The sequence below is a fragment of the Ylistrum balloti genome, unplaced genomic scaffold (assembly GCF_031769215.1).
Source record: "Ylistrum balloti isolate Yb309-2 unplaced genomic scaffold, AGI_CSIRO_Ybal_v1 Utg370544, whole genome shotgun sequence".
NCBI classification, from domain to species: Eukaryota; Metazoa; Mollusca; class Bivalvia; order Pectinida; family Pectinidae; genus Ylistrum; species Ylistrum balloti.
Window position 1 is genome coordinate 263,515 of NW_026782345.1, and position 25,035 is coordinate 288,549.

The following is a 25,035-nucleotide window of genomic DNA, read 5'->3' on the forward strand; positions in this document are numbered from 1 at the left end:
ATTGTTACTTGTTACCATGTAAACAAATGACTTCAGGAAGTATGTTGCTTTGAAAACTTTTGAAGATAACTTCACAAAGATTCATCTTTCAACTACCAGACTATGCTTTTGACAATGGTGAGATTTTCAAGAGATGTTGACAATTATCAACTTCACAACTAGACAAGTGAGATTTTTTATCTTTTACCAGGGAAATATTTTGTTGTGATATCAACACAAAGATGGCCATAGAGAACTACTTTAATATGATTTCTGATTTTCCTCAGTCATGGAGATTTCCTGGCCTTCACAAGACAGAAGAAAAACAAGACCTACATCCTTAAGCCAGAAACAGGTTGTCAGGGGAAAGGAATCTGGGTCACCAAGAACCCCAAAGAAATCAAACCACACGAACATATGATATGTCAGCAGTACATGTGTAAGGTAAGGACAGTAGAGTACCAGTACATGTGTAAGGTAAGGACAGTAGAGTACCAGTACATGTGTAAGGTAAGGACAGTAGAGTACCAGTACATGTGTAAGGTAAGGACAGTAGAGTACCAGTACATGTGTAAGGTAAGGACAGTAGAGTACCAGTACATGTGTAAAGTAAGGACAGTAGAGTACCAGTACATGTGTAAGGTAAGGACAGTAGAGTACCAGTAAATGTGTAAGGTAAGGACAGTAGAGTACCAGTACATGTGTAAGGTAAGGACAGTACATTACCAGTACATGTGTAAGGTAAGGACAGTAGAGTACCAGTACATGTGTAAGGTAAGGACAGTAGAGTACCAGTACATGTGTAAAGTAAGGACAGTAGAGTACCAGTACATGTGTAAGGTAAGGACAGTAGAGTACCAGTACATGTGTAAGGTAAGGACAGTAGAGTACCAGTACATGTGTAAGGTAAGGACAGTACATTACCAGTACATGTGTAAGGTAAGGACAGTAGAGTACCAGTACATGTGTAAAGTAAGGACAGTAGAGTACCAGTACATGTGTAAGGTAAGGACAGTAGAGTACCAGTACATGTGTAAGGTAAGGACAGTAGAGTACCAGTACATGTGTAAAGTAAGGACAGTAGAGTACCAGTACATGTGTAAGGTAAGGACAGTAGAGTACCAGTACATGTGTAAAGTAAGGACAGTACATTACCAGTACATGTGTAAGGTAAGGACAGTACATTACCAGTACATGTGTAAGGACAGTACATTACCAGTACATGTGTAAGGTAAGGACAGTACATTACCAGTACATGTGTAAGGACAGTACATTACCAGTACATGTGTAAGGACAGTACATTACCAGTACATGTGTAAGGACAGAGGACAGTACATTACCAGTACATGTGTAAGGACAGTACATTACCAGTACATGTGTAAGGACAGTACATTACCAGTACATGTGTAAGGACAGTACATTACCAGTACATGTGTAAGGTAAGGACAGTACATTACCAGTACATGTGTAAGGACAGTACATTACCAGTACATGTGTAAGTACAGTACATTACCAGTACATGTATATTTCTATGAAATTTGGTAGAAACCTTCCTTGAATAAAAGTGAATGAAACATAATGATTTTTTGGTCCCTTTCCCACCCCAACCCGCAAAGGATCTTGACGGGCAGGGCCAAAAGGGATCAAATTAACTGAAATTTAAAAATTCTTCTTTTCACCAATCTCAATGGATGGCATAGTCTTAACGTGTTTTACCAAAATGATAAATTTCTTGACTGTAAAGGTAGATCAGGTAAAGTTTATTTTTGTCTTTAAGTGTTTACGGTATATAGATAAAAACATTTTTGAGCATAATTTGTTTTAAACAATTTAAACAAATCAGATAAGATTTGTAAGTATGGATTGATAATTTGATGTACTCTGGGTGATCTTCACAGTGAAAATCAGATTAACTAGGGTCTGTGTGTTCGGTGATATCAGTGTAATACTAATTCTAGTTGTTTTTCTTTCGCAGCCTTTATTACTAGACGGATTTAAATTTGACTTAAGAATCTATTGCCTAGTCACCTCCTGTGATCCGCTGAGGATATTCCTCTTCAAGGACGGCCTGGCTCGATTTGCAACCAACAAATATAGCGAACCAACCAATAGCAATATTGTAAGTCACAAAGAGATTTAATCGTACAGTATTCACATCAAATTCTAACTATTTATCTAAAAGATTTGAAGATATTAGTGACTGGATAGTGGGACATCAGATTAGTGATGACTGGATAGTGGGACATCAGATTAGTGATGACTGGATAGTGGGACATCAGATTAGTGGTGACTGGATAGTGGGACATCAGATTAGTGGTTACTGGATAGTGGGACATCAGATTAGTGGTTACTGGATAGTGGGACATCAGATTAGTGATGACTGGATAGTGGGACATCAGATTAATGGTGACTGGATAGTGGGACATCAGATTAGTGGTGACTGGATAGTGGGACATCAGATTAGTGGTTACTGGATAGTGGGACATCAGATTAGTGGTGACTGGATAGTGGGACATCAGATTAGTGGTTACTGGATAGTGGGAAATCAGATTAGTGGTTACTGGATAGTGGGACATCAGATTAGTGATGACTGGTTAATGGGACATCAGATTAGTGATGACTGGATAGTGGGACATCAGATTAGTGGTTACTGGATAGTGGGACATCAGATTAGTGGTTACTGGATAGTGGGACATCAGATTAGTGGTTACTGGATAGTGGGACATCAGATTAGTGATGACTGGATAGTGGGAAATCAGATTAGTGGTGACTGGATAGTGGGACATCAGATTAGTGATGACTGGATAGTGGGAAATCAGATTAGTGGTGACTGGATAGTGGGACATCAGATTAGTGATGACTGGATAGTGGGAAATCAGATTAGTGGTGACTGGATAGTGGGACATCAGATTAGTGATGACTGGATAGTGGGAAATCAGATTAGTGGTGACTGGATAGTGGGACATCAGATTAGTGGTTACTGGATAGTGGGACATCAGATTAGTGATGACTGGATAGTGGGACATCAGATTAGTGGTGACTGGATAGTGGGACATCAGATTAGTGATGACTGGATAGTGGGAAATCAGATTAGTGGTTACTGGATAGTGGGACATCAGATTAGTGATGACTGGTTAATGGGACATCAGATTAGTGATGACTGGATAGTGGGACATCAGATTAGTGGTTACTGGATAGTGGGACATCAGATTAGTGGTGACTGGATAGTGGGACATCAGATTAGTGGTTACTGGATAGTGGGACATCAGATTAGTGGTTACTGGATAGTGGGACATCAGATTAGTGATGACTGGATAGTGGGACATCAGATTAATGGTGACTGGATAGTGGGACATCAGATTAGTGGTTACTGGATAGTGGGACATCAGATTAGTGATGACTGGTTAATGGGACATCAGATTAGTGGTTACTGGATAGTGGGACATCAGATTAGTGATGACTGGATAGTGGGACATCAGATTAGTGGTTACTGGATAGTGGGACATCAGATTAGTGGTGACTGGATAGTGGGACATCAGATTAGTGATGACTGGTTAATGGGACATCAGATTAGTGGTGACTGGATAGTGGGACATCAGATTAATGGTGCCTGGATAGTGGGACATCAGATTAGTGGTTACTGGATAGTGGGACATCAGATTAGTGATGACTGGTTAATGGGACATCAGATTAGTGGTTACTGGATAGTGGGACATCAGATTAGTGGTTACTGGATAGTGGGACATCAGATTAGTGGTGACTGGATAGTGGGAAATCAGATTAGTGGTGACTGGATAGTGGGACATCAGATTAGTGATGACTGGATAGTGGGAAATCAGATTAGTGGTGACTGGATAGTGGGACATCAGATTAGTGATGACTGGATAGTGGGAAATCAGATTAGTGGTGACTGGATAGTGGGACATCAGATTAGTGGTTACTGGATAGTGGGACATCAGATTAGTGATGACTGGATAGTGGGACATCAGATTAGTGGTGACTGGATAGTGGGACATCAGATTAGTGATGACTGGATAGTGGGAAATCAGATTAGTGGTTACTGGATAGTGGGACATCAGATTAGTGATGACTGGTTAATGGGACATCAGATTAGTGATGACTGGATAGTGGGACATCAGATTAGTGGTTACTGGATAGTGGGACATCAGATTAGTGGTGACTGGATAGTGGGACATCAGATTAGTGGTTACTGGATAGTGGGACATCAGATTAGTGGTTACTGGATAGTGGGACATCAGATTAGTGATGACTGGATAGTGGGACATCAGATTAATGGTGACTGGATAGTGGGACATCAGATTAGTGGTTACTGGATAGTGGGACATCAGATTAGTGATGACTGGTTAATGGGACATCAGATTAGTGGTTACTGGATAGTGGGACATCAGATTAGTGATGACTGGATAGTGGGACATCAGATTAGTGGTTACTGGATAGTGGGACATCAGATTAGTGGTGACTGGATAGTGGGACATCAGATTAGTGATGACTGGTTAATGGGACATCAGATTAGTGGTGACTGGATAGTGGGACATCAGATTAATGGTGCCTGGATAGTGGGACATCAGATTAGTGGTTACTGGATAGTGGGACATCAGATTAGTGATGACTGGTTAATGGGACATCAGATTAGTGGTTACTGGATAGTGGGACATCAGATTAGTGATGACTGGATAGTGGGACATCAGATTAGTGGTTACTGGATAGTGGGACATCAGATTAGTGATGACTGGTTAATGGGACATCAGATTAGTGGTTACTGGATAGTGGGACATCAGATTAGTGATGACTGGATAGTGGGACATCAGATTAATGGTGACTGGATAGTGGGACATCAGATTAGTGGTTACTGGATAGTGGGACATCAGATTAGTGATGACTGGTTAATGGGACATCAGATTAGTGGTTACTGGATAGTGGGACATCAGATTAGTGGTGACTGGATAGTGGGACATCAGATTAGTGATGACTGGTTAATGGGACATCAGATTAGTGGTTACTGGATAGTGGGACATCAGATTAGTGATGACTGGATAGTGGGACATCAGATTAGTGATGACTGGTTAATGGGACATCAGATTAATGGTTACTGGATAGTTAATGATGTTATGATGTTACTGATGTTATATTTTTGTAATACCAGAACAGAATTCTTTTCACTTTTTGTATTGTTGATGTTTACAGGATAATGTTTTCATGCATTTAACTAATTATGCCATCAACAAACACAGTACAGATTTCATCCGAGATGATGAGGCGGGAAGTAAAAGGTGAGTTACTCTTACAGAAATCTTATCAGAGTCAAAAAGGAGTATACATAAAAATGATCTATAAATAGGTACTCACTAATATGTAGAGATAGGTACTCACTAATATGTATAAATAGGTACTCACTAATATGTAGAGATAGGTACTCACTAATATGTATAAATAGGTACTCACTAATATGTATAAATAGGTAGTCACTAATATGTATAAATAGGTACTCACTAATATGTATAAATAGGTACTCACTAATATGTAGAGATAGGTACTCACTAATATGTAGAAATAGGTACTCACTAATATGTATAGATAGGTACTCACTAATATGTAGAGATAGGTACTCACTAATATGTAGAAATAGGTACTCACTAATAAATATAAATAGGTACTCACTAATATGTAGAGATAGGTACTCACTAATATGTATAAATAGGTACTCACTAATATGTATAAATAGGTACTCACTAATATGTATAAATAGGTACTCACTAATATGTATAAATAGGTACTCACTAATAAATATAAATAGGTACTTACTAATATGTATAAATAGGTACTCACTAATATTTATAGTATAGAAAACAACAAGCACCATAAGGTTTGGTAGGTTCATCTGGTCGGTCTGCCATGTAAATATTTTGTTATGGGATACACTTTTGTGTTGAGTAAGTGAATGATATAATGTCAGAAGTCAAGGTTCATAAAATCTATTTATGATATAATAGTTCAATGATAAAAAGAGCCACATGATCTTAGGTGGAGATTAGGGGTCAGAAATCAATGGCATTGTTTATCTGTTATCAGGTGATATTTTTTATATGTTAACAGACGTATCAGTACTGTGGACAGATACATGCGTCAAAAGGGATACGACATTGACAAAATGTGGAGTGACATTGATGACGTCATTATAAAGACTCTCATATCAGCGCACTCTGTTCTCAAACACAACTACCGCACATGTTTCCCTAACCATGTCAAAGGCAGCGCCTGCTTCGAGATCTTGGGCTTTGATGTTCTTCTTGACAGGAAGCTTCGACCCTCGATACTTGAGGTAAGGTATTATGAGGAGTTTATGTAATACTCTATGTCAAAGTTCTGGTCTCAGCAGGACGCTTCAATCCCCAAATTACTGAGCAAGTGTTCACTTTGATGTACAGTAATAAAAAATTATGTGTTTAGTTGCAGAAGAGCAAGATTCATGAAATCTGTCCATCTCAATCAGGATTAGTTATTTTGATGGGCCTAGACATCATGGATTCTTCTGGTGCCATTACAGGAATGCTACAACTTATTTTCTTTACAATCTAAACCATGCCACATTGTGGTTACTGGTGGCAATAGTTTAAACACAAGATTTGTTTGTTTTAATAATTGTTTGTTTATAGATGTTGTCAGTCATTAATGGTTCAGACAGACCAGTAGGTGATGTATTTACCATGATGAAGTCAATGTTGTTTTGCAGAAAATGAAAGCAATTTATGCAGATAGGCATACTGAATGTTAATGTTTTCAGGTAAATCATTCTCCTAGTTTTAACACTGACTCAGAACTAGACCGTGAAATCAAAGGTGCTTTGGTGTGGGACACACTTAACTTAGTCAATTTTGGTGCTTGTGATCGCCGTAAATGTATTGATGAGGAGAAACGGCGGATAAAAGAAAGGCTTCTCGGGAGAGGTACAAAGAAGGAGACCAAGTAAGTGGAGAATTGAACTTCAATGTCCTTTTATAATTATTTAAAACCGATCACATGTTGCATGCAGTGTTGATCAGCATATATAGGTTGTATGTCATGGTATTATGTACCAGGAAGGGAGAGCATACATTTACCACTTTGTCCATCCATCTATTTGTCCATTTGTCATAATTTTGTTCAGAGCATATTACAAAACCTATACAAGGTATCAACATGAAGCTTCATAGGTATATAGATCTCGATAAGTACAGTGTACAAGAACCATAATTCTGTTTTACATAATTTAGGAGTTAATGAAACTTGGCGTATACATTTGTCATACTAAGAGGATGTGCAGTATACCAAATTCAAGGCCTGCAACTTCTTAATTACAGAATCATTGCCCTTTGATTAAATTTTGTGTCCCATAAATTGGTTTTGGGGAGCATTCATCAGTTTCAATGCCTTTGATGTCAGTCAATTTCTCCTCAGTGTCTTTAGGACCAACATGACAACATGTTCCCCTCAAAGGCATCAATCAACTTTATACTGTAAAGTGACCTTTGACCTGAAAAAATTATGGATTACCTAAGGAATAATGAACTATCAATATGTTATTGTGACATGGGTTTCAAGAAAAACATTTAAGATGGAGGGGTTGGGAGTTAGGGAGACTTAAGATAATTTTTGCATCATACTCTGATAAACTTTACAGGGAGGAACTAGAGTTGGCTCAGGCTCAATACTTGGAGACTTTGGAAAGATACGAGAACGGCCACCTTGGAAATTTCCGGCGGATTTATCCAGCACCTGGTTGGGAGAAATATGACAAGTTTTTCCACAGCAGTGGAACTTTGTTCCAAGAAACAGCTGCTTTTAAAGCAAGGACTGAATTAGCCAGGTATGGTACTCTCATTAATTATCTGATATAAAATCAAAGTGATACCTTCACAAAAAAAATATAAATAATTTAAAAAGAAATCAGAGCATTTAGACAATTTCAATCTTGAGAGCGTAATTATTTATTGTTATTTGGGAATAAGTAATGATGGATCCAGACTGAGGCTGTGAGTTGCTATTGCAGTAAGAAACACACAGCGTTCTGATTGGTCAAATGTGAGGTATTTTATGAATGAAATTTTATGAATGAAAGTAGTAGTTCCAAAATTCTTCACTAGATTGTGAAATGGCTCAGATCCCCTTTGCATTGTAACAGCAAATGACTGTGTCGTTGATTGGGTGATTGCTATTTATATCCCTATTTCAGAGCATTTACCGGTGGATGTTATTTACACTCAACACTGTCTTTGATATTTATTCTAGGCAACAACGAGATGACATAGCTCGCAAGAAAGAGAAATTAGAGTCCATGTTAAAAGGAAAGAAAGGAAACACAACTGGTCTTCGCCCAGAGAGTCCGAATAGTCGTAGACGACGGACGCTTAGACGGACAACTATGCCCTCACGACGTCTTCTTAGCTCACGTAACAGTCTTGAGGTAGGTATTGGTCATCTGGTTGTTGTCAAGGGGAGATGACTTATTGTGATTATATTATCTCAGATTGAGCATTTATTGACAACTAAATTGAGGCAGATAGCAAGGACATTGATTTATTTACAAATAAATTGAGGCAGATAATGAGGAAACTGATTTAATGATAACGAGAATAACATGGCTTTAGATGTATGTGTCTGTGATTTTTCAGGTGATGGGCAGCGAATCATCACGCCAGGTGTATGATGAACCACTTGACACCTCGAAGCCTATGGATATCCTTGAGGAGGAGGAGCTTGAGAGGATCAGTGGTTTGTTACAGCGTGACAATTTGGTGCGTGGTCTTGGCATTGTCGAGCATGTGTACCGCCTTCTTCATTGTACACCAGGTACCATGGGAGTCCTGAAAACAGATGCTCGTGCTCTCCCTCCTCCTCTGGTAAGTATCTACTGTCTAAAGGTTCATATACAGCAGTATTTGAACTATCAGACATTAAACTTTTTGACTCAACTACAAGAAGTAGAAGTTCAACATACACTCCTGGAGAAATATAGATTTTTTGTTACAAGTGCCTGTTAGAAATGGTTTGTTCTCAACATACACACCAAACACAGGCATAATACATGTACCTTAGAAAATTAATGAACTAATTAATTTAAATTTTAAATAAATTCAAATTTCAATATGTCTTATTTGATCTTGTGACAAAAGAGTCTGTTTTTGTTTCTAAATATAAAATTTAATTCTTCTGATCAGATATTTTTTTGAAACTGAAGTTAAATCAGAATTAGAACATATTCGATATAATACAACGAGGAAAATGTTTCTGTGAAAATGTGAATAAATCATGAACTATTTCTTTACTGATATTAAAGCGCAAAAAAAAAATGTGATTTGTTTGTAAGTTATAAACAACCTCACATGATTGCAGAGATCACATTGGTAAAATATGTGGTATATCCATATTGTTCAATAGCCTTCATGATTAGAGTCTTACTGTGTGTGTGGTTGTAAAGTCTGGTTATAGCCATTTTGACTTTCAAAGCTCTTTTTCAAGGAAGAAAAGAATTATTGTGTAAGGTTTAACTGTAAAAATAGGTTTATCATAGTGAAAAAGGTACAGTGTAAAATATTAAATGTAAGTAATCAAAAACCCTACATGTTTATCATGGGATTCCTTAATGTAAGTGAAGCTGAGGAAGTCCTTGTTCAATTATAATGCATTTATGTCACGTATTAATTACTCCATGCTTATGTATATATAAGCCCAATAAAAATCAGTAAATTAGTCTCAAAGTCGTGATCATGTGCTCCTTAGAAAAATGCTGTATTAATAATGGCCCACACAGTTTTAATTATAATTAACTTCTTGACAGATCTACATCCATAATCCATTAGCCACAAGACCAGATTCACAGGTAAAGAGTTACTGCCCCTGTTTAGAACTCTTCACCTTAACATTGAGTTTACGGCTAATCAGAATGATGCATCCTAATGTCACAGTGTAGATATAAACCCTTTCAGCTATAGATGTCCGTCTATATGTTACAGTGTAGATATAAACCCTTTCAGCTATAGATGTCCGTCTATATGTCACAGTGTAGATATAAACCCTTTCAGCTGTAGTTGTCTGTATGTCACAGTGTAGATATAAACCCTTTCAGCTGTAGATGTCCGTCTATATGTTACAGTGTAGATGTAAATCCTTTCAGCTATAGTTGTCTGTCTGTATGTCACAGTGTAGATATAAATCCTTTTAGCTATAGTTGTCTGTATATCACAGTGTAAATATAAACCCTTTCAGCTATAGATGTCCATCTATATGTCACAGTGTAGATATAAACCCTTTCAGCTATAGTTGTCTGTATGTCACAGTGTAGATTTAAACCCTTTCAGCTATAGTTGTCTGTCTGTATGTCACAGTGTAGATATAAATCCTTTCAGCTGTAGTTGTCTGTCTGTATGTCACAGTGTAGATATAAACCCTTTCAGCTGTAGTTGTCTGTCTGTATGTCACAGTGTAGATATAAACCCTTTCAGCTGTAGTTGTCTGTCTGTATGTCACATTGTTGATATGTTGACAAATCAACATACTTGATGTTGAATTCTCTTTTTTTAATGTCTGCATATCGTTATGTTTGATTTGTTAAGATTATCTTGTTTGAAATGTCATAAAAAGGTAATTATTTTGAATTTGGACAAAATCTTTCCAAAATGGAGTTAGCATTATATAGATGTAATTCTAGATGCCATGTATATTTGTTAGTGAAGGCCAGTATATAATATATATTTCAGCAGGTTGGACTGATGCTCCCTGATAGCACTACCACTCTGTTGTGAATTGCCTTTATATGCACATTAATACTTCTCCATAGTTTTACCCTATCAGCAATTATGTCCCATTTCTTCTTACTCATGTCACATGACTGACAACAGTATTGATCATTACCCTTCTGAACATCCAGGGCCTTTTATAGGCATGTGTTTCCTATAAAACATAATGAATATGGTATAATTCAGAAGGAGGGGTTGTAGTGATTACAGTATAATATAGGAGGAGGGGTGTCTGTTGTAGTGACTACAGTATAATATAGGAGGTGTGTCTGTTGTAGTGACTACAGTATGATATAGGACGAGGGATGTCTGTTGTAGTGACTACAGTATAATATAGGAGGTGTGTCTGTTGTAGTGACTACAGTATAATATAGGAGGAGGGATGTCTGTTGTAGTGACTACAGTATAATATAGGAGGAGGGATGTCTGTTGTAGTGACTACAGTATAATATAGGAGGTGTGTCTGTTGTAGTGACTACAGTATAATATAGGACGAGGGATGTCTGTTGTAGTGACTACAGTATAATATAGGAGGTGTGTCTGTTGTAGTGACTACAGTATAATATAGGAGGAGGGGTGTCTGTTGTAGTGACTACAGTATAATATAGGAGATGTGTCTGTTGTAGTGACTACAGTATAATATAGGAGGGATGTCTGTTGTAGTGACTACAGTATAATATAGGAGGAGGGTGTCTGTTGTAGTGACTACAGTATAATATAGGAGGTGTGTCTGGTAGTGACTACAGTATAATATGTGTCTGTTGTAGTGACTACAGTATAATATAGGAGGTGTGTCTGTTGTAGTGACTACAGTATAATATAGGAGGAGGGATGTCTGTTGTAGTGACTACAGTATAATATAGGAGGAGGGATGTCTGTTGTAGTGACTACAGTATAATATAGGAGGAGGGATGTCTGTTGTAGTGACTACAGTATAATATAGGATCTGTTGTAGTGACTACAGTATAATAGGAGGAGGGGTGTCTGTTGTAGGGAGGTGTGTCTGTTGTAGTGACTACAGTAGTATAATATAGGAGAGGGTGTCTGTTGTAGTGACTACAGTATAATATATGTGTGTCTGTTGTAGTGACTACAGGGAGGTGTGTCTGTTGTAGTGACTACAGTATAATATAGGAGGTGTGTCTGTTGTAGTGACTACAGTATAATATAGGAGGAGGGGTGTCTGTTGTAGTGACTACAGTATAATATAGGAGGTGTGTCTGTTGTAGTGACTACAGTATAATATAGGAGGTGTGTCTGTTGTAGTGACTACAGTATAATATAGGACGAGGGATGTCTGTTGTAGTGACTACAGTATAATATAGGTGGTGTGTCTGTTGTAGTGACTACAGTATAATATAGGAGGAGGGATGTCTGTTGTAGTGACTACAGTATAATATAGGAGGTGTGTCTGTTGTAGTGACTACAGTATAATATATGTGTCTGTTGTAGGAGGAGGTGTCTGTTGTAGTGACTACAGTATAATATAGGAGGTGTGTCTGTTGTAGTGACTACAGTATAATATAGGAGGAGGGGTGTCTGTTGTAGTGACTACAGTATAATATAGGAGAGGTGTCTGTTGTAGTGACTACAGTATAATATAGGAGGGGTGCCTGTTGAAGTGACTACAGTATAATATAGGAGGAGTGTCTGTTGTAGTGACTACAGTATAATATAGGAGGGGTGTCTGTTGAAGTGACTACAGTATAATATAGGAGATGTGTCTGTTGTAGTGACTACAGTATAATATAGGAGGTGTGTCTGTTGTAGTGACTACAGTATAATATAGGAGGAGGGGTGTCTGTTGTAGTGACTACAGTATAATATAGGAGGGTTGTCTGTTGTAGTGACTACAGTATAATATAGGAGGGATGTCTGTTGTAGTGACTACAGTATAATATAGGAGAGGTGTCTGTTGTAGTGACTACAGTATAATATAGGAGGGATGTCTGTTGTAGTGACTACAGTATAATATAGGAGGAGGGGTGTCTGTTGTAGTGACTACAGTATAATATAGGAGATGTGTCTGTTGTAGTGACTACAGTATAATATAGGAGGTGTGACTGTTGTAGTGACTACAGTATAATATAGGAGATGTGTCTGTTGTAGTGACTACAGTATAATATAGGAGGAGGGGTGTCTGTTGTAGTGACTACAGTATAATATAGGAGAGGTGTCTGTTGTAGTGACTACAGTATAATATAGGAGGGGTGCCTGTTGAAGTGACTACAGTATAATATAGGAGGAGTGTCTGTTGTAGTGACTACAGTATAATATAGGAGGGGTGTCTGTTGAAGTGACTACAGTATAATATAGGAGGGTTGTCTGTTGTAGTGACTACAGTATAATATAGGAGGGGTGTCTGTTGTAGTGACTACAGTATAATATAGGAGGGGTGTCTGTTGAAGTGACTACAGTATAATATAGGAGGGTTGTCTGTTGTAGTGACTACAGTATAATATAGGAGGGATGTCTGTTGTAGTGACTACAGTATAATATAGGAGAGGTGTCTGTTGTAGTGACTACAGTATAATATAGGAGGGATGTCTGTTGTAGTGACTACAGTATAATATAGGAGGAGGGATGTCTGTTGTAGTGACTACAGTATAATATAGGAGGTGTGTCTGTTGTAGTGACTACAGTATAATATAGGAGGAGGGATGTCTGTTGTAGTGACTACAGTATAATATAGGAGGAGGGGTGTCTGTTGTAGTGACTACAGTATAATATAGGAGGAGGGATGTCTGTTGAAGTGACTACAGTATAATATAGGAGGGGTGTCTGTTGTAGTGACTACAGTATAATATAGGAGGAGGGGTGTCTGTTGAAGTGACTACAGTATAATATAGGAGGGGTGTCTGTTGTAGTGACTACAGTATAATATAGGAGGAGGGGTGTCTGTTGTAGTGACTACAGTATAATATAGGAGGTGTGTCTGTTGTAGTGACTACAGTATAATATAGGAGGGATGTCTGTTGTAGTGACTACAGTATGATATAGGAGGAGGGATGTCTGTTGTAGTGACTACAGTATAATATAGGAGGTGTGTCTGTTGTAGTGACTACATTATAATATAGGAGGAAGGGTGTCTGTTTTAATGACTACAGTATCCTATATTAGGGATGTCTGTACTTTCCCAGAAATCTCTGTCTATTTGTGTTGTACCTTTTTAAGCTCCCATCTGATCAAAGCTTCTCCCACTTAGTGGGGAAGGTAAGTGTTGGAAGGATTTGTATAGCTAAGACTACAATAGATGTGTCGTATATACCTTGTGTTACTAAAGACAGTCTTTCTCACACCTGGTTCTCTATACCACATGTCACACCTTACATGATACTGATGCATGACAAACTAAATATTCAGGTTTTTTTTTTCTCATTTTATTAATTTCATTTTTTATCAAATTTAGGTGTTTACCATGATATTATAGATAAGTATAAAATGATACAGTTCATATTAGCTGTAATGATCCCAGAAAAGAGGTATAAATAACATAAGAATTGTTGATGGTCTCAATTTAGTTACTGTAAACATAGATATATAAGTGGTAATCTTATTTTAGTGGTTTTTTGTTCTAGAAGTATTTCACTTTAACATGATTGTGCTAATTGTCACTTGTGTACATTGTTTATATATATAGAAGTTATTACTGATAAGCAGTTTCATCATTGTTCTAGTTAGCCAATAAGTGATAATCTGCTAAAATTGATTGTGGTTAATTAAGCACATTTAAAGTGAGTGGTGTACAGTATTTTGTTACGCTTAGTAACAGAGATAGATCATTGAATTATGAAATGTTTGTTCAGTGAAGGTGGCTGTAGATGAGTGTTGGGAAGGTAGAACTATTCCATTACTTGATAAATGATATGACATACTGTAGAATGTTTACTGAACGGGTCGTATTTGTTGTTAACTCGTATCTGCAAAGAGGAAACTTTATGATGAAAATGCAAGTAAACATAATTCTTGTCATAGAAATCTGAAAAAAAAATGTGTTGCATTTTTATTTTGACAGATCACAAAACACTACTTATTCATGAGAAACAGATCGCCATGTTTTAAACCAACAAGTGTAAAATACCCAACTTTTTCTTTTCCTTATGGCGGATACAAGGTAGCATTGAGAATTATTATATAACACCCAATCAGTAACATTTATAATTAATTCTAATGGATTTTCAAGAAATTGCTTCATTTCATTATATTTAATCACCTACCATAATCAAACCTGAAGCTTTAAACAAGTTATCTACAACAAAAACTTGTGACTATACAAGATGGAATACAGACAACAAAATCTTCCCTTTCACTGTTCCTTCTTGCATTTAACTCCTACCTTAAGATAGAAGAAACTAAAAATACAAACTACTGCTATTTTTTATTAATTTTTAGCTCATTTCAAAAGGTTTTTTTTTTTTTTTTTTTAAATCATTCAAGTTTCTTTAAAGAGAATTATGATTTTCAGTAACTGTTGTCTTTACACAGGTTATGTATATGTGTGCCAGATGGCTCTGATAACATGTTCTCAGATGTAGCAGCTTTCATTACATACAAAGATCACAGTAAATAATCAAATGCATTAGTGCTGCAGTGAACCATTGCCACATGCTGCCATTTTAACAACAAAATATAAAGATAGTTAGTGTTTATATTGATGGTCAAAAAAAGATATTGCAGAAATTCTAATTAAAATTTTAATCAGATAGTTACTGTCTCACATATGTCAGGTGAAGGAAGGCAGTATACTGAGATATTCTGTAACAGATAATGTCAGGCGAAGGAAGGCAGTATACTGAGATATTCTGTAACAGATAATGTCAGGCGAAGGAAGGCAGTATACTGAGATATTCTGTAACAGATAATGTAAGATGAAGGAAAGGCAGTATATTGAGATATTGTGTAACAGATAATGTAAGATGAAGGAAAGGCAGTATATTGAGATATTGTGTAACAGATAATGTAAGATGAAGGGAAGACAGTATATTGAGATATTGTGTAACAGATAATGTAAGATGAAGGAAAGGCAGTATATTGAGATATTGTGTAACAGATAATGTAAGATGAAGGAAAGGCAGTATATTGAGATATTGTGTAACAGATAATGTAAGATGAAGGAAAGGCAGTATATTGAGATATTGTGTAACAGATAATGTAAGATGAAGGAAAGGCAGTATATTGAGATATTGTGTAACAGATAATGTAAGATGAAGGAAAGGCAGTATATTGAGATATTGTGTAACAGATAATGTAAGATGAAGGAAAGGCAGTATATTGAGATATTGTGTAACAGATAATGTAAGATGAAGGAAGGCAGTATATTGAGATATTGTGTAACAGATAATGTAAGATGAAGGAAAGGCAGTATATTGAGATATTGTGTAACAGATAATGTAAGATGAAGGAAAGGCAGTATATTGAGATATTGTGTAACAGATAATGTAAGATGAAGGAAAGGCAGTATATTGAGATATTGTGTAACAGATAATGTAAGATGAAGGAAAGGCAGTATACTGAGATATTCTGTAACAGATAATGTAAGATGAAGGAAGGCAGTATATTGAGATATTGTGTAACAGATAATGTAAGATGAAGGAAAGGCAGTATACACGTATTGAGTTTCTTCTGTAACAGATAATGTCAGATGACTCAAGGAGCTAGACGCAGTTATACCAAAGTTTTGTAGATTGATATATTAGCAACCAAAATTTATCAAAGTTGAGTTAGGATAAGAAGATGAAGAATCTAGAAGATTTGACAATGATATTTCATCCACCAAAGTCACTATTAATTACATATTAAGTTTAATCATTAATGTAAAATGCTTCAAAGTTCTACATGGACAGTAAACTGTGACACTATATCAGGAATGTTGACATTCTACTGAGCCAGATACCCGACAATTCACTTTGAGAAACATTTTGTAAATGTTGACATTCCTTCGAGTCAGTTTCCTATATCCGTTGTAGAATTTAATTACCATAGCAACTAATTACAGTGTAACAGTTTAGGACAATCTAGTCTCTGTTTTCAACTGAATGATAGTTTACACTGAAACATTCATATTTCTAAATACAATTTTCAAAAAGTTATCATCTAAAAATATTTCTGGAACTTATAATGTTACAGAGGCTGGAATTGGCATGATTCTAAGCATGTGTCTCACAGCTGTCATGACAGCTTAAAATGCACCTCAGAAATATAAAACATTTTGTATTTTAACCAAGTAACTTTTTAAATGATATTTTACTACAAAATTAATATATGTAATGTTAAGCGATGTTATGTTTAAATTAATCATAATATTGAGAAATCATTATATTTCATTATGCTAAAGGATGGAAATTTGATTAAAAAGTCTACATCAAATAGATTTCAAATATCTTTACATATATTGGATGGTAAGTTATTTTCATAAGAATCTTCATCATTATGACCCTTGTAATTGTATGATTGAATTTGTGTTTAATATCCCCTGAATCATGTTTATTGGAATATAAGATTCTTTCTGACACTGACAATAATTTGTATTATAGTGTATTAGTCATACTCTATAAACGCTCTGTATTATAATGTATTAGTCACACTCTGTATTATAATGTATTAGTCACAATCTGTATTATAGTGTATTAGTCACACTCTGTAATCCCTCTGTATTATAGTGTATTAGTCACACTCTGTAATCCCTCTGTATTATAGTGTATTAGTCACACTCTGTAATCCCTCTGTATTATAATGTATTAGTCACACTCTGTAATCCCTCTGTATTTTAATGTATTAGTCACTGTAATCCCTCTGTATTATAGTGTATTAGTCACACTCTGTATTATAGTGTATTAGTCACACTCTGTATTATAGTGTATTAGTCACACTCTGTATCATAGTGTATTAGTCACACTCTGTATTATAGTGTTATAGTCACACTCTGTAATCCCTCTGTATTATAGCGTATTAGTCACACTCTGTAATCCCTCTGTATTATAGTGTATTAGTCACACTCTGTAATCCCTCTGTATTTTAATGTATTAGTCACACTCTGTAATCCCTCTGTATTATAGTGTATTAGTCACACTCTGTATTATAGTGTATTAGTCACACTCTGTATTATAGCATATTGTATTTATAACTCTTTGTCATCCCTCCTTCATATCACTTTTGTTGTAATTTCTCTCTCTGCACCTGCGCAGGATAACCAGCGGTGGCTGTGCTCTAGTAGAAACACAGAGTCTTGCCTAATGGGGCGCCAAGCCCCTGTACGTATTAAGGACAGACAGTATTATAAAAAGCTCCTGGATAGGTACTTTGGACACAACCATGCCCTAGCAAATGAGATCTCCACAAAGGGAGATAAACGAGGCAAACAACCTAAGACTGCAAACCATGCCAACTGCACTTCTAACTATCATGGCAGTGTGTTTTGTCAAACCCGTGAAGATACACGGCAATTCCCACAAGTTAGACTCTCGTACAGCACGAGCGATCGCAAGGTGGTCCTTATGCACCAACCTTTTGTCACCACTGACGAGTGTGATGGGGAAGAACTATATGAGGATGAGGTTGGTAGCCACAGACTATATCATGGAGTGGCGCAGTATTGCAGTGAATTCCAATCCTAACTGACTCATCTGACTGATGTTGTTTGCTATATACTGAAATTTTGTGTTTGATTGCAGTATATTAAGGCTGATTTTGTGGAGTTTTTTGAAAGCATGAGGCATGAAGCAAAATAATGATTACCAATTTAATTCTTTTTCTTTGACTAAATTTGTGGAATGATGTGTTGATCGCTGTGTCTGCTGTATCTGTGTTGTAGCTGTTCTACCTCTTACTCTTAGGATCACAAAGTAGAACAATTGCTTTCTTCAGAAAAATGGTTCAAAACATTTAATAAGATGAAACCCATTATTGATAAATAAGAACTAGTTGGTTTGAATGCTATCAATTTTTTTTTATCCAAAGAAAGTTGCAAGATATAGAGTTTAAGTACAACGGTAAATATATATTTATTGTAAAACTTAAACCGAAATGAAGGTGTCTGCTATACTGAAGGCGTTCTCTAGGATTTACCCACATAACACAGTCTGATATACTGAAGGCGTTCTCTAGGATTTACCCACATAAAACTGTCTGTTATACTGAAGGTGTTCTCTAGGATTTACCCACATAACACTGTCTCTTATACTGAAGGCATTCTCTAGGATTTACCCACATAACACTATCTGTTATACTGAAGGTGTTCTCTAGGATTTACCCACATAACACAGTCTGATATACTGAAGGTGTTCTCTAGGATTTACCCACATAACACAGTCTGTTATACTGAAGGCATTCTCTAGGATTTACCCACATAACACTGTCTGTTATACTGAAGGCGTTCTCTAGGATTTACCCACATAACACTGTTATACTGAAGGCGTTCTCTAGGATTTACCCACATAACACTGTCTGTTATACTGAAGGTGTTCTCAAGGATTTACCCACATAACACTGTCTATTATACTGAAGGTGTTCTCTAGGATTTACCCACATAACACTGTCTCTTATACTGAAGGCGTTCTCTAGGATTTACCCACATAACACTGTCTGTTATACTGAAGGCGTTCTCTAGGATTTACCCACATAACACTGTCTGTTATACAGAAGGTGTTCTCTAGGATTTACCCACATAACACTGTCTGTTATACAGAAGGTGTTCTCTAGGATTTACCCACATAACACTGTCTGTTATACTGAAGGTGTTCTCTAGGATTTACCCACATAACACTGTCTGTTATACTGAAGGCGTTCTCTAGGATTTACCCACATAACACTGTCTGTTATACTGAAGACGTTCTCTAGGATTTTCCCCACATAACACTGTCTGTTATACTGAAGGTGTTCTCTAGGATTTACCCACATGAAACTGTCTGTTATACTGAAGGTGTTCTCTAGGATTTACCCACATAACACTGTCTGTTATACTGAAGGTGTTCTCTAGGATTTTCCCCACATAACACTGTCTGTTATACTGAAGGCGTTCTCTAGGATTTACCCACATAACACTGTTATACTGAAGATGTTCTCTAGGATTTACCCACATAACACTGTTATACTGAAGGCATTCTCTAGGATTTACCCACATAACACTGTCTGTTATACTGAAGGCATTCTCTAGGATTTACCCACATAACACTGTCTGTTATACTGAAGGTGTTCTCTAGGATTTACCCACATAACACTGTCTGTTATACTGAAGGTGTTCTCTAGGATTTACCCACATAACACTGTCTGTTATACTGAAGGTGTTCTCTAGGATTTACCCACATAACACTGTCTGTTATACTGAAGGCGTTCTCTAGGATTTACCCACATAACACTATGATACTGAAGGTGTTCTCTAGGATTTACCCATGAGAGCCATGTATTGCTATTTTGATTTCTGCTCTTTTTCCATCCAAAGTCAGAGCCATGAGTTTTTTTTATGATTTTAAACAATAAAATGTTCTCCTTTCTGCTTGTTGATGCTATTTTTGGTGTTTCAATATCTGGTGAAAATATTTTTATGACAGGAAAACTTAAATTGAAATCTTAACGTATCATATCAAACGTGTACAGTCTTTGCAACAGCCACCCATGTATGTATGTCTCCTAAAAGGTACACATTCATGACAAGTGATCACAAATTATAGCTTTCTGACGATTTATATCACAACTACAACAGGTTGAAATTTGATAAATGAAATTTTTGAAAAATAAGCAAAAAGTTCAAATGTTCAAATGTATTGACCATTTTTTTCTGATTGCTGTTATATATAAGTAGTAGCTAGTGTGACTTTGAGATAAATCAAAAGTTTATGATAGATATAGTTTAAAAATTTCATAAAAAAAATCATTCAGACCAAACTTTGCTACATACTGTAAACAATATCAATTATCTGTAATTAATACTTACATCCAGTGTAATATACATAATACACTGTATAAGTGTCTTAGTTACCTGTTCTTATCTTTTTATGAATTAAACATCTACTTACCCGGTAATTGAAATTATAAATGACAGTCTTATATGTTTGAAAACTTTTGGTCTGATTTTTGTAATCAACACTGGTCCAAGGATTTAACTCTTATATAACAGTACAATTTGGATTTTTTATGATAATACAACTTACATGTGTCCCTAAACTAATACTATATGGCTTATTTCATCTTATCTTTGAAGTTTATGATAAAATTATTAATTTTGTAGATTAAAATTTGAACTGATTGTTTATCCCTGTTTCAGAGTGATTGTAACAACCACTATCATATCACTATAAGTAACTACAATTCCTATTTGTTTAGCTCTGTTGTTGTAACCTGTCCCCCACATCTGTCACCCTGTCTTACCTACCCCACTGCTCCACCACTCACCCCACCCCCACTGGTTAGACGTAGGGGAGAAAACCCTGTGTCCAGTACTGTTACTTATATTTGATTAGTGCCATTATCATTTGCTCCTTTGTCCTCCATACTACAGCCAAGCTATGGCTCCTCAGGCCGAAGTACCACATGGCAGGGAAAGTCAGGAAGTCTGGGTAGCCTTAACGAGAAGACTGTGCCATCCTACCAGGTAAACTACTGTATAGAAGTAGCAGCACTGTAGACTTGTAATGGTGAACAGGTGTTGTACTGTAGTCAACAAGATGAAGGAATTAACTACAAATTGTGCTTTAATGATAATTGATATATATAGAACATCCATTGGCTGCTTTCTGGTATGTGAGTTGCTTTTAGTGTTGATCAGCCGGTGGATCAGGTTTTAGTGTTGATCACCTGGTGGGGTCAGGTTCTAGTGTTGATCAACTGGTGGGGTCAGGGTCTAGTGTTGATCAGCTGGTGGGGTCAGGTTCGAGTGTTGATCAGCTGGTGGGGTCAGGTTCTAGTGTTGATCAGCCGGTGGATCAGGTTTTAGTGTTGATCAGCCGGTGGATCAGGTTTTAGTGTTGATCAGCTGGTGGGGTCAGGTTCTAGTGTTGATCAGCTGGTGGGGTCAGGTTCTAGTGTTGATCAGCTGGTGGGGTCACTTCCAGTGTTGATCAGCTGGTGGGGTCAGGTTCTAGTGTTGATCAGCTGGTGGGGGTCAGGTTTTAGTGTTGATCAGCTGGTGGGGTCAGGTTCTAGTGTTGATCAGCTGGTGGGGTCAGGTTCTAGTGTTGATCAGCTGATGGGGTCAGGTTCTAGTGTTGATCAGCTGGTGGGTCGGTGGGTCAGGTTCTAGTGTTGATCAGCTGATGGGGTCAGGTTCTAGTGTTGATCAGCTGGTGGGGTCAGGTTCTAGTGTTGATCAGCCGGTGGATCAGGTTTTAGTGTTGATCAGCTGGTGGGGTCAGGTTATTGTGTTGATCAGCTGGTGGGGTCAGGTTTTAGTGTTGATCAGCTGGTGGGGTCAGGTTTTAGTGTTGATCAGCTGGTGGGGTCAGGTTTTAGTGTTGATCAACTGGTGGGGTCAGATTCTAGTTTTTGTCAGCTGGTGGGTCAGGTTTTAGTGTTGATCAGCTGATGGGGTCAGGTTTTAGTGTTGATCAGCTGGTGGGGTCAGGTTTTAGTGTTGATCAGCTGGTGGGGTCAGGTTCTAGTGTTGATCAACTGGTGGGGTCAGATTCTAGTTTTGGTCAGCTGGTGGGTCAGGTTTTAGTGTTGATCAGCTGATGGGGTCAGGTTTTAGTGTTGATCAGCTGATGGGGTCAGGTTTTAGTGTTGATCAGCTGGTGGGGTCAGGTTTTAGTGTTGATCAGCTGATGGGGTCAGGTTTTAGTGTTGATCAGCTGGTGGGGTCAGGTTCTAGTGTTGATCAACTGGTGGGGTCAGATTCTAGTTTTGGTCAGCTGGTGGGTTGGTGGGTCAGGTTCTAGTGTTGATCAGCTGATGGGGTCAGGTTTTAGTGTTGATCAGCTGATGGGGTCAGGTTTTAGTGTTGATCAGCTGATGGGGTCAGGTTTTAGTGTTGATCAGCTGATGGGGTCAGGTTTTAGTGTTGATTAACTGGTGGGGTCAGGTTTTAGTGTTGATCAGCTGATGGGGTCAGGTTTTAGTGTTGATCAGCTGGTGGGGTCAGGTTCTAGTGTTGATTAACTGGTGGGTCAGGTTTTAGTGTTGATTAACTGGTGGGTCAGGTTTTAGTGTTGATCAGCTGATGGGGTCAGGTTTTAGTGTTGATTAACTGGTGGGGTCAGGTTTTTGTGTTGATCGGTAATGGGATAAAGGTTTATAAACTTATGAGAGGAGGTTTGTATGTGTAGGTTTTACTAACAGAAGACCACCTATCTAACTACAGTATACAATGATTGGTCCTGAAGCTTTGTCATAATTATGTGTTTCAGTTACACCCTCTCTTACCTTACAGTGTCATCTTAACCTTGGGGGAGGGATTTTATATAATGTGAAGTTGATTGAAAAATTGTTAAGTAGCAATGTTCTACCATGTGATACCATGCTTAAAAACAATGTAATGGATTTAGAAAGATCTTTCACCACTCTTGTTCATTAACTAACATGCATGACCTCTCAGTCACAATCATTGAGTCTTTTATCATCACTTTTCTAAATTCATTTCACTTGAAAAATGATGTTAAATAGTCACTAAACAGTCTGAACCCTGACCAATGACCATCCATCATCAGATTCCCTGTTTTTATACTTCTAAAGTGGTAAGTTTACCCTGTTCCCAGTCACCCCCCCCACCTCACAGTTTTAACTACTTTGAGTTATACCACTAACACTTAATTTGCATTGAAATGACTTGTTACCCAGCTTTTGTAATAACACACTGATTTTTTTATTAGTTTGTTAAATCGATTTGTTAAAATGATGTTTTCTTGAGATCAACTTGTAAATTCAATTATTTTCCTAAATGAGGAAGCAGTTTCAGCAAGCCTGGGATACACAGTGTCTTTTTATTTATCTTTTCATTATTTCTTTATTTATGTCGACCGGATTCACTCTAACTATGTGAGATTCTTCAGGACAAAACGATAGTATATTTCTATCTGTTTTTGGGCGAAACTGGTCAAAATATCAATAAAAAATAAGAAAAAAATTATGTATCCTTGGCTTGTTGAAATTGCTTCCTAATTCATAGTTTGTCATTTGATTCCAATCGCCATACATACTGAGAGGTATCTTAGCAAGGGATGAAAAGAACCAGCTGTATTATTCTTAATGGCTTTGACTCTATCCTAGTATCTTTGTCTTCAATTTATTTTTGTAACTTCTATGCTTTTTGTCTTGAGAACATAAACTGCTGATAAGATGTTGTTTCCAAAAAGTTTATTTGTAAATCAAAGATAGATGATAAATGTAATAATGATTAAAAATATGATATAACTTTGTCCTTAATATTCTACCTTATCGCAGAGATATCTGCACTTATCAATACCTGCTAACAAGAGCAGATAACTCATTATAAAATGACGGAATAAGTACCTGAAAAACAATGAGATTTAATTTGATTCAGCAAATTATATTATTTGTTTATAATCAAGTTTCATTTCTTATTATTATTCTCAATGTCCCAGAACTTAATGTATGTTTATCTGATTAAGTACGACATAAAGGTAACAAAGGATCTTTGCCAGAATCTTTTATCACGTAAATTATAGAGAAAAAAGTCCGCAAAAATTATTGATGTTTTGACACTCTCCATTTCTAAATTCAACAGAGAAGTAAGTTTGTGAGGAAACCGTTAGGAGGATCCAACAGGTCGGCAGGTGGCACGGCCATCATTCCTGAGACAGAGTACCGAAATAATATGACCCATCTAATGGATACGGAGGCTGAGAGAGCCCGCCTGCTGGCTAAGAATGGTTACACAATGACAGGAGAGTGGCGTTCCGACACCACAACACCCAGTGCATCACACAAACGTACCCTAAGTGCACACGGCCAGCGCAAAGAAGGTATACATTAAAACAGAAACTTTTATTTCAAAACTTAATTTGATAATTCCATAAATTATTCCAAATAGATTGTCTGAAGTATCATAAACTAACATTATTGGGAAACTGTATTTTTCATTGCATGATATTAAACAGTTATTCATTCATATTAAAAAGATAAGCTTTAAGTTCTCCAGAACTTATCAAGGTTTTGGTCATAGCGGGGGTAGTTTCTATCAATCTACTTTTTTTTGTGAGATTAAAGTTTGACTGTATTTGAATCCTCTATTAGATTTCAGTGGTACATTAGGTAAAAAGATCTTCACTGTTATCTGACAGTGTCTGATACTAAAGGATGTGTGCTCTTTTAGACT

The 25,035-nt window shown here is 36.9% G+C and overlaps 1 protein-coding gene across 1 annotated transcript in view; it reads left to right on the forward strand.

Annotated features, from left to right (window-relative positions):
* Positions 1–25,035, forward strand: part of LOC132556098 (tubulin polyglutamylase TTLL13-like) — a 48,237-nt gene that overhangs the window by 11,857 nt on the left and 11,345 nt on the right. The window contains exons 6-17 of the mRNA XM_060220485.1: positions 267–423; positions 1,955–2,098; positions 5,185–5,270; positions 6,094–6,319; positions 6,782–6,963; positions 7,658–7,843; positions 8,266–8,440; positions 8,649–8,876; positions 9,815–9,856; positions 17,957–18,325; positions 21,265–21,357; positions 24,445–24,682. Coding sequence (XP_060076468.1) covers positions 267–423; positions 1,955–2,098; positions 5,185–5,270; positions 6,094–6,319; positions 6,782–6,963; positions 7,658–7,843; positions 8,266–8,440; positions 8,649–8,876; positions 9,815–9,856; positions 17,957–18,325; positions 21,265–21,357; positions 24,445–24,682 — 2,126 coding nt within the window. The remainder of the gene's footprint in view (positions 1–266; positions 424–1,954; positions 2,099–5,184; positions 5,271–6,093; positions 6,320–6,781; positions 6,964–7,657; positions 7,844–8,265; positions 8,441–8,648; positions 8,877–9,814; positions 9,857–17,956; positions 18,326–21,264; positions 21,358–24,444; positions 24,683–25,035) is intronic.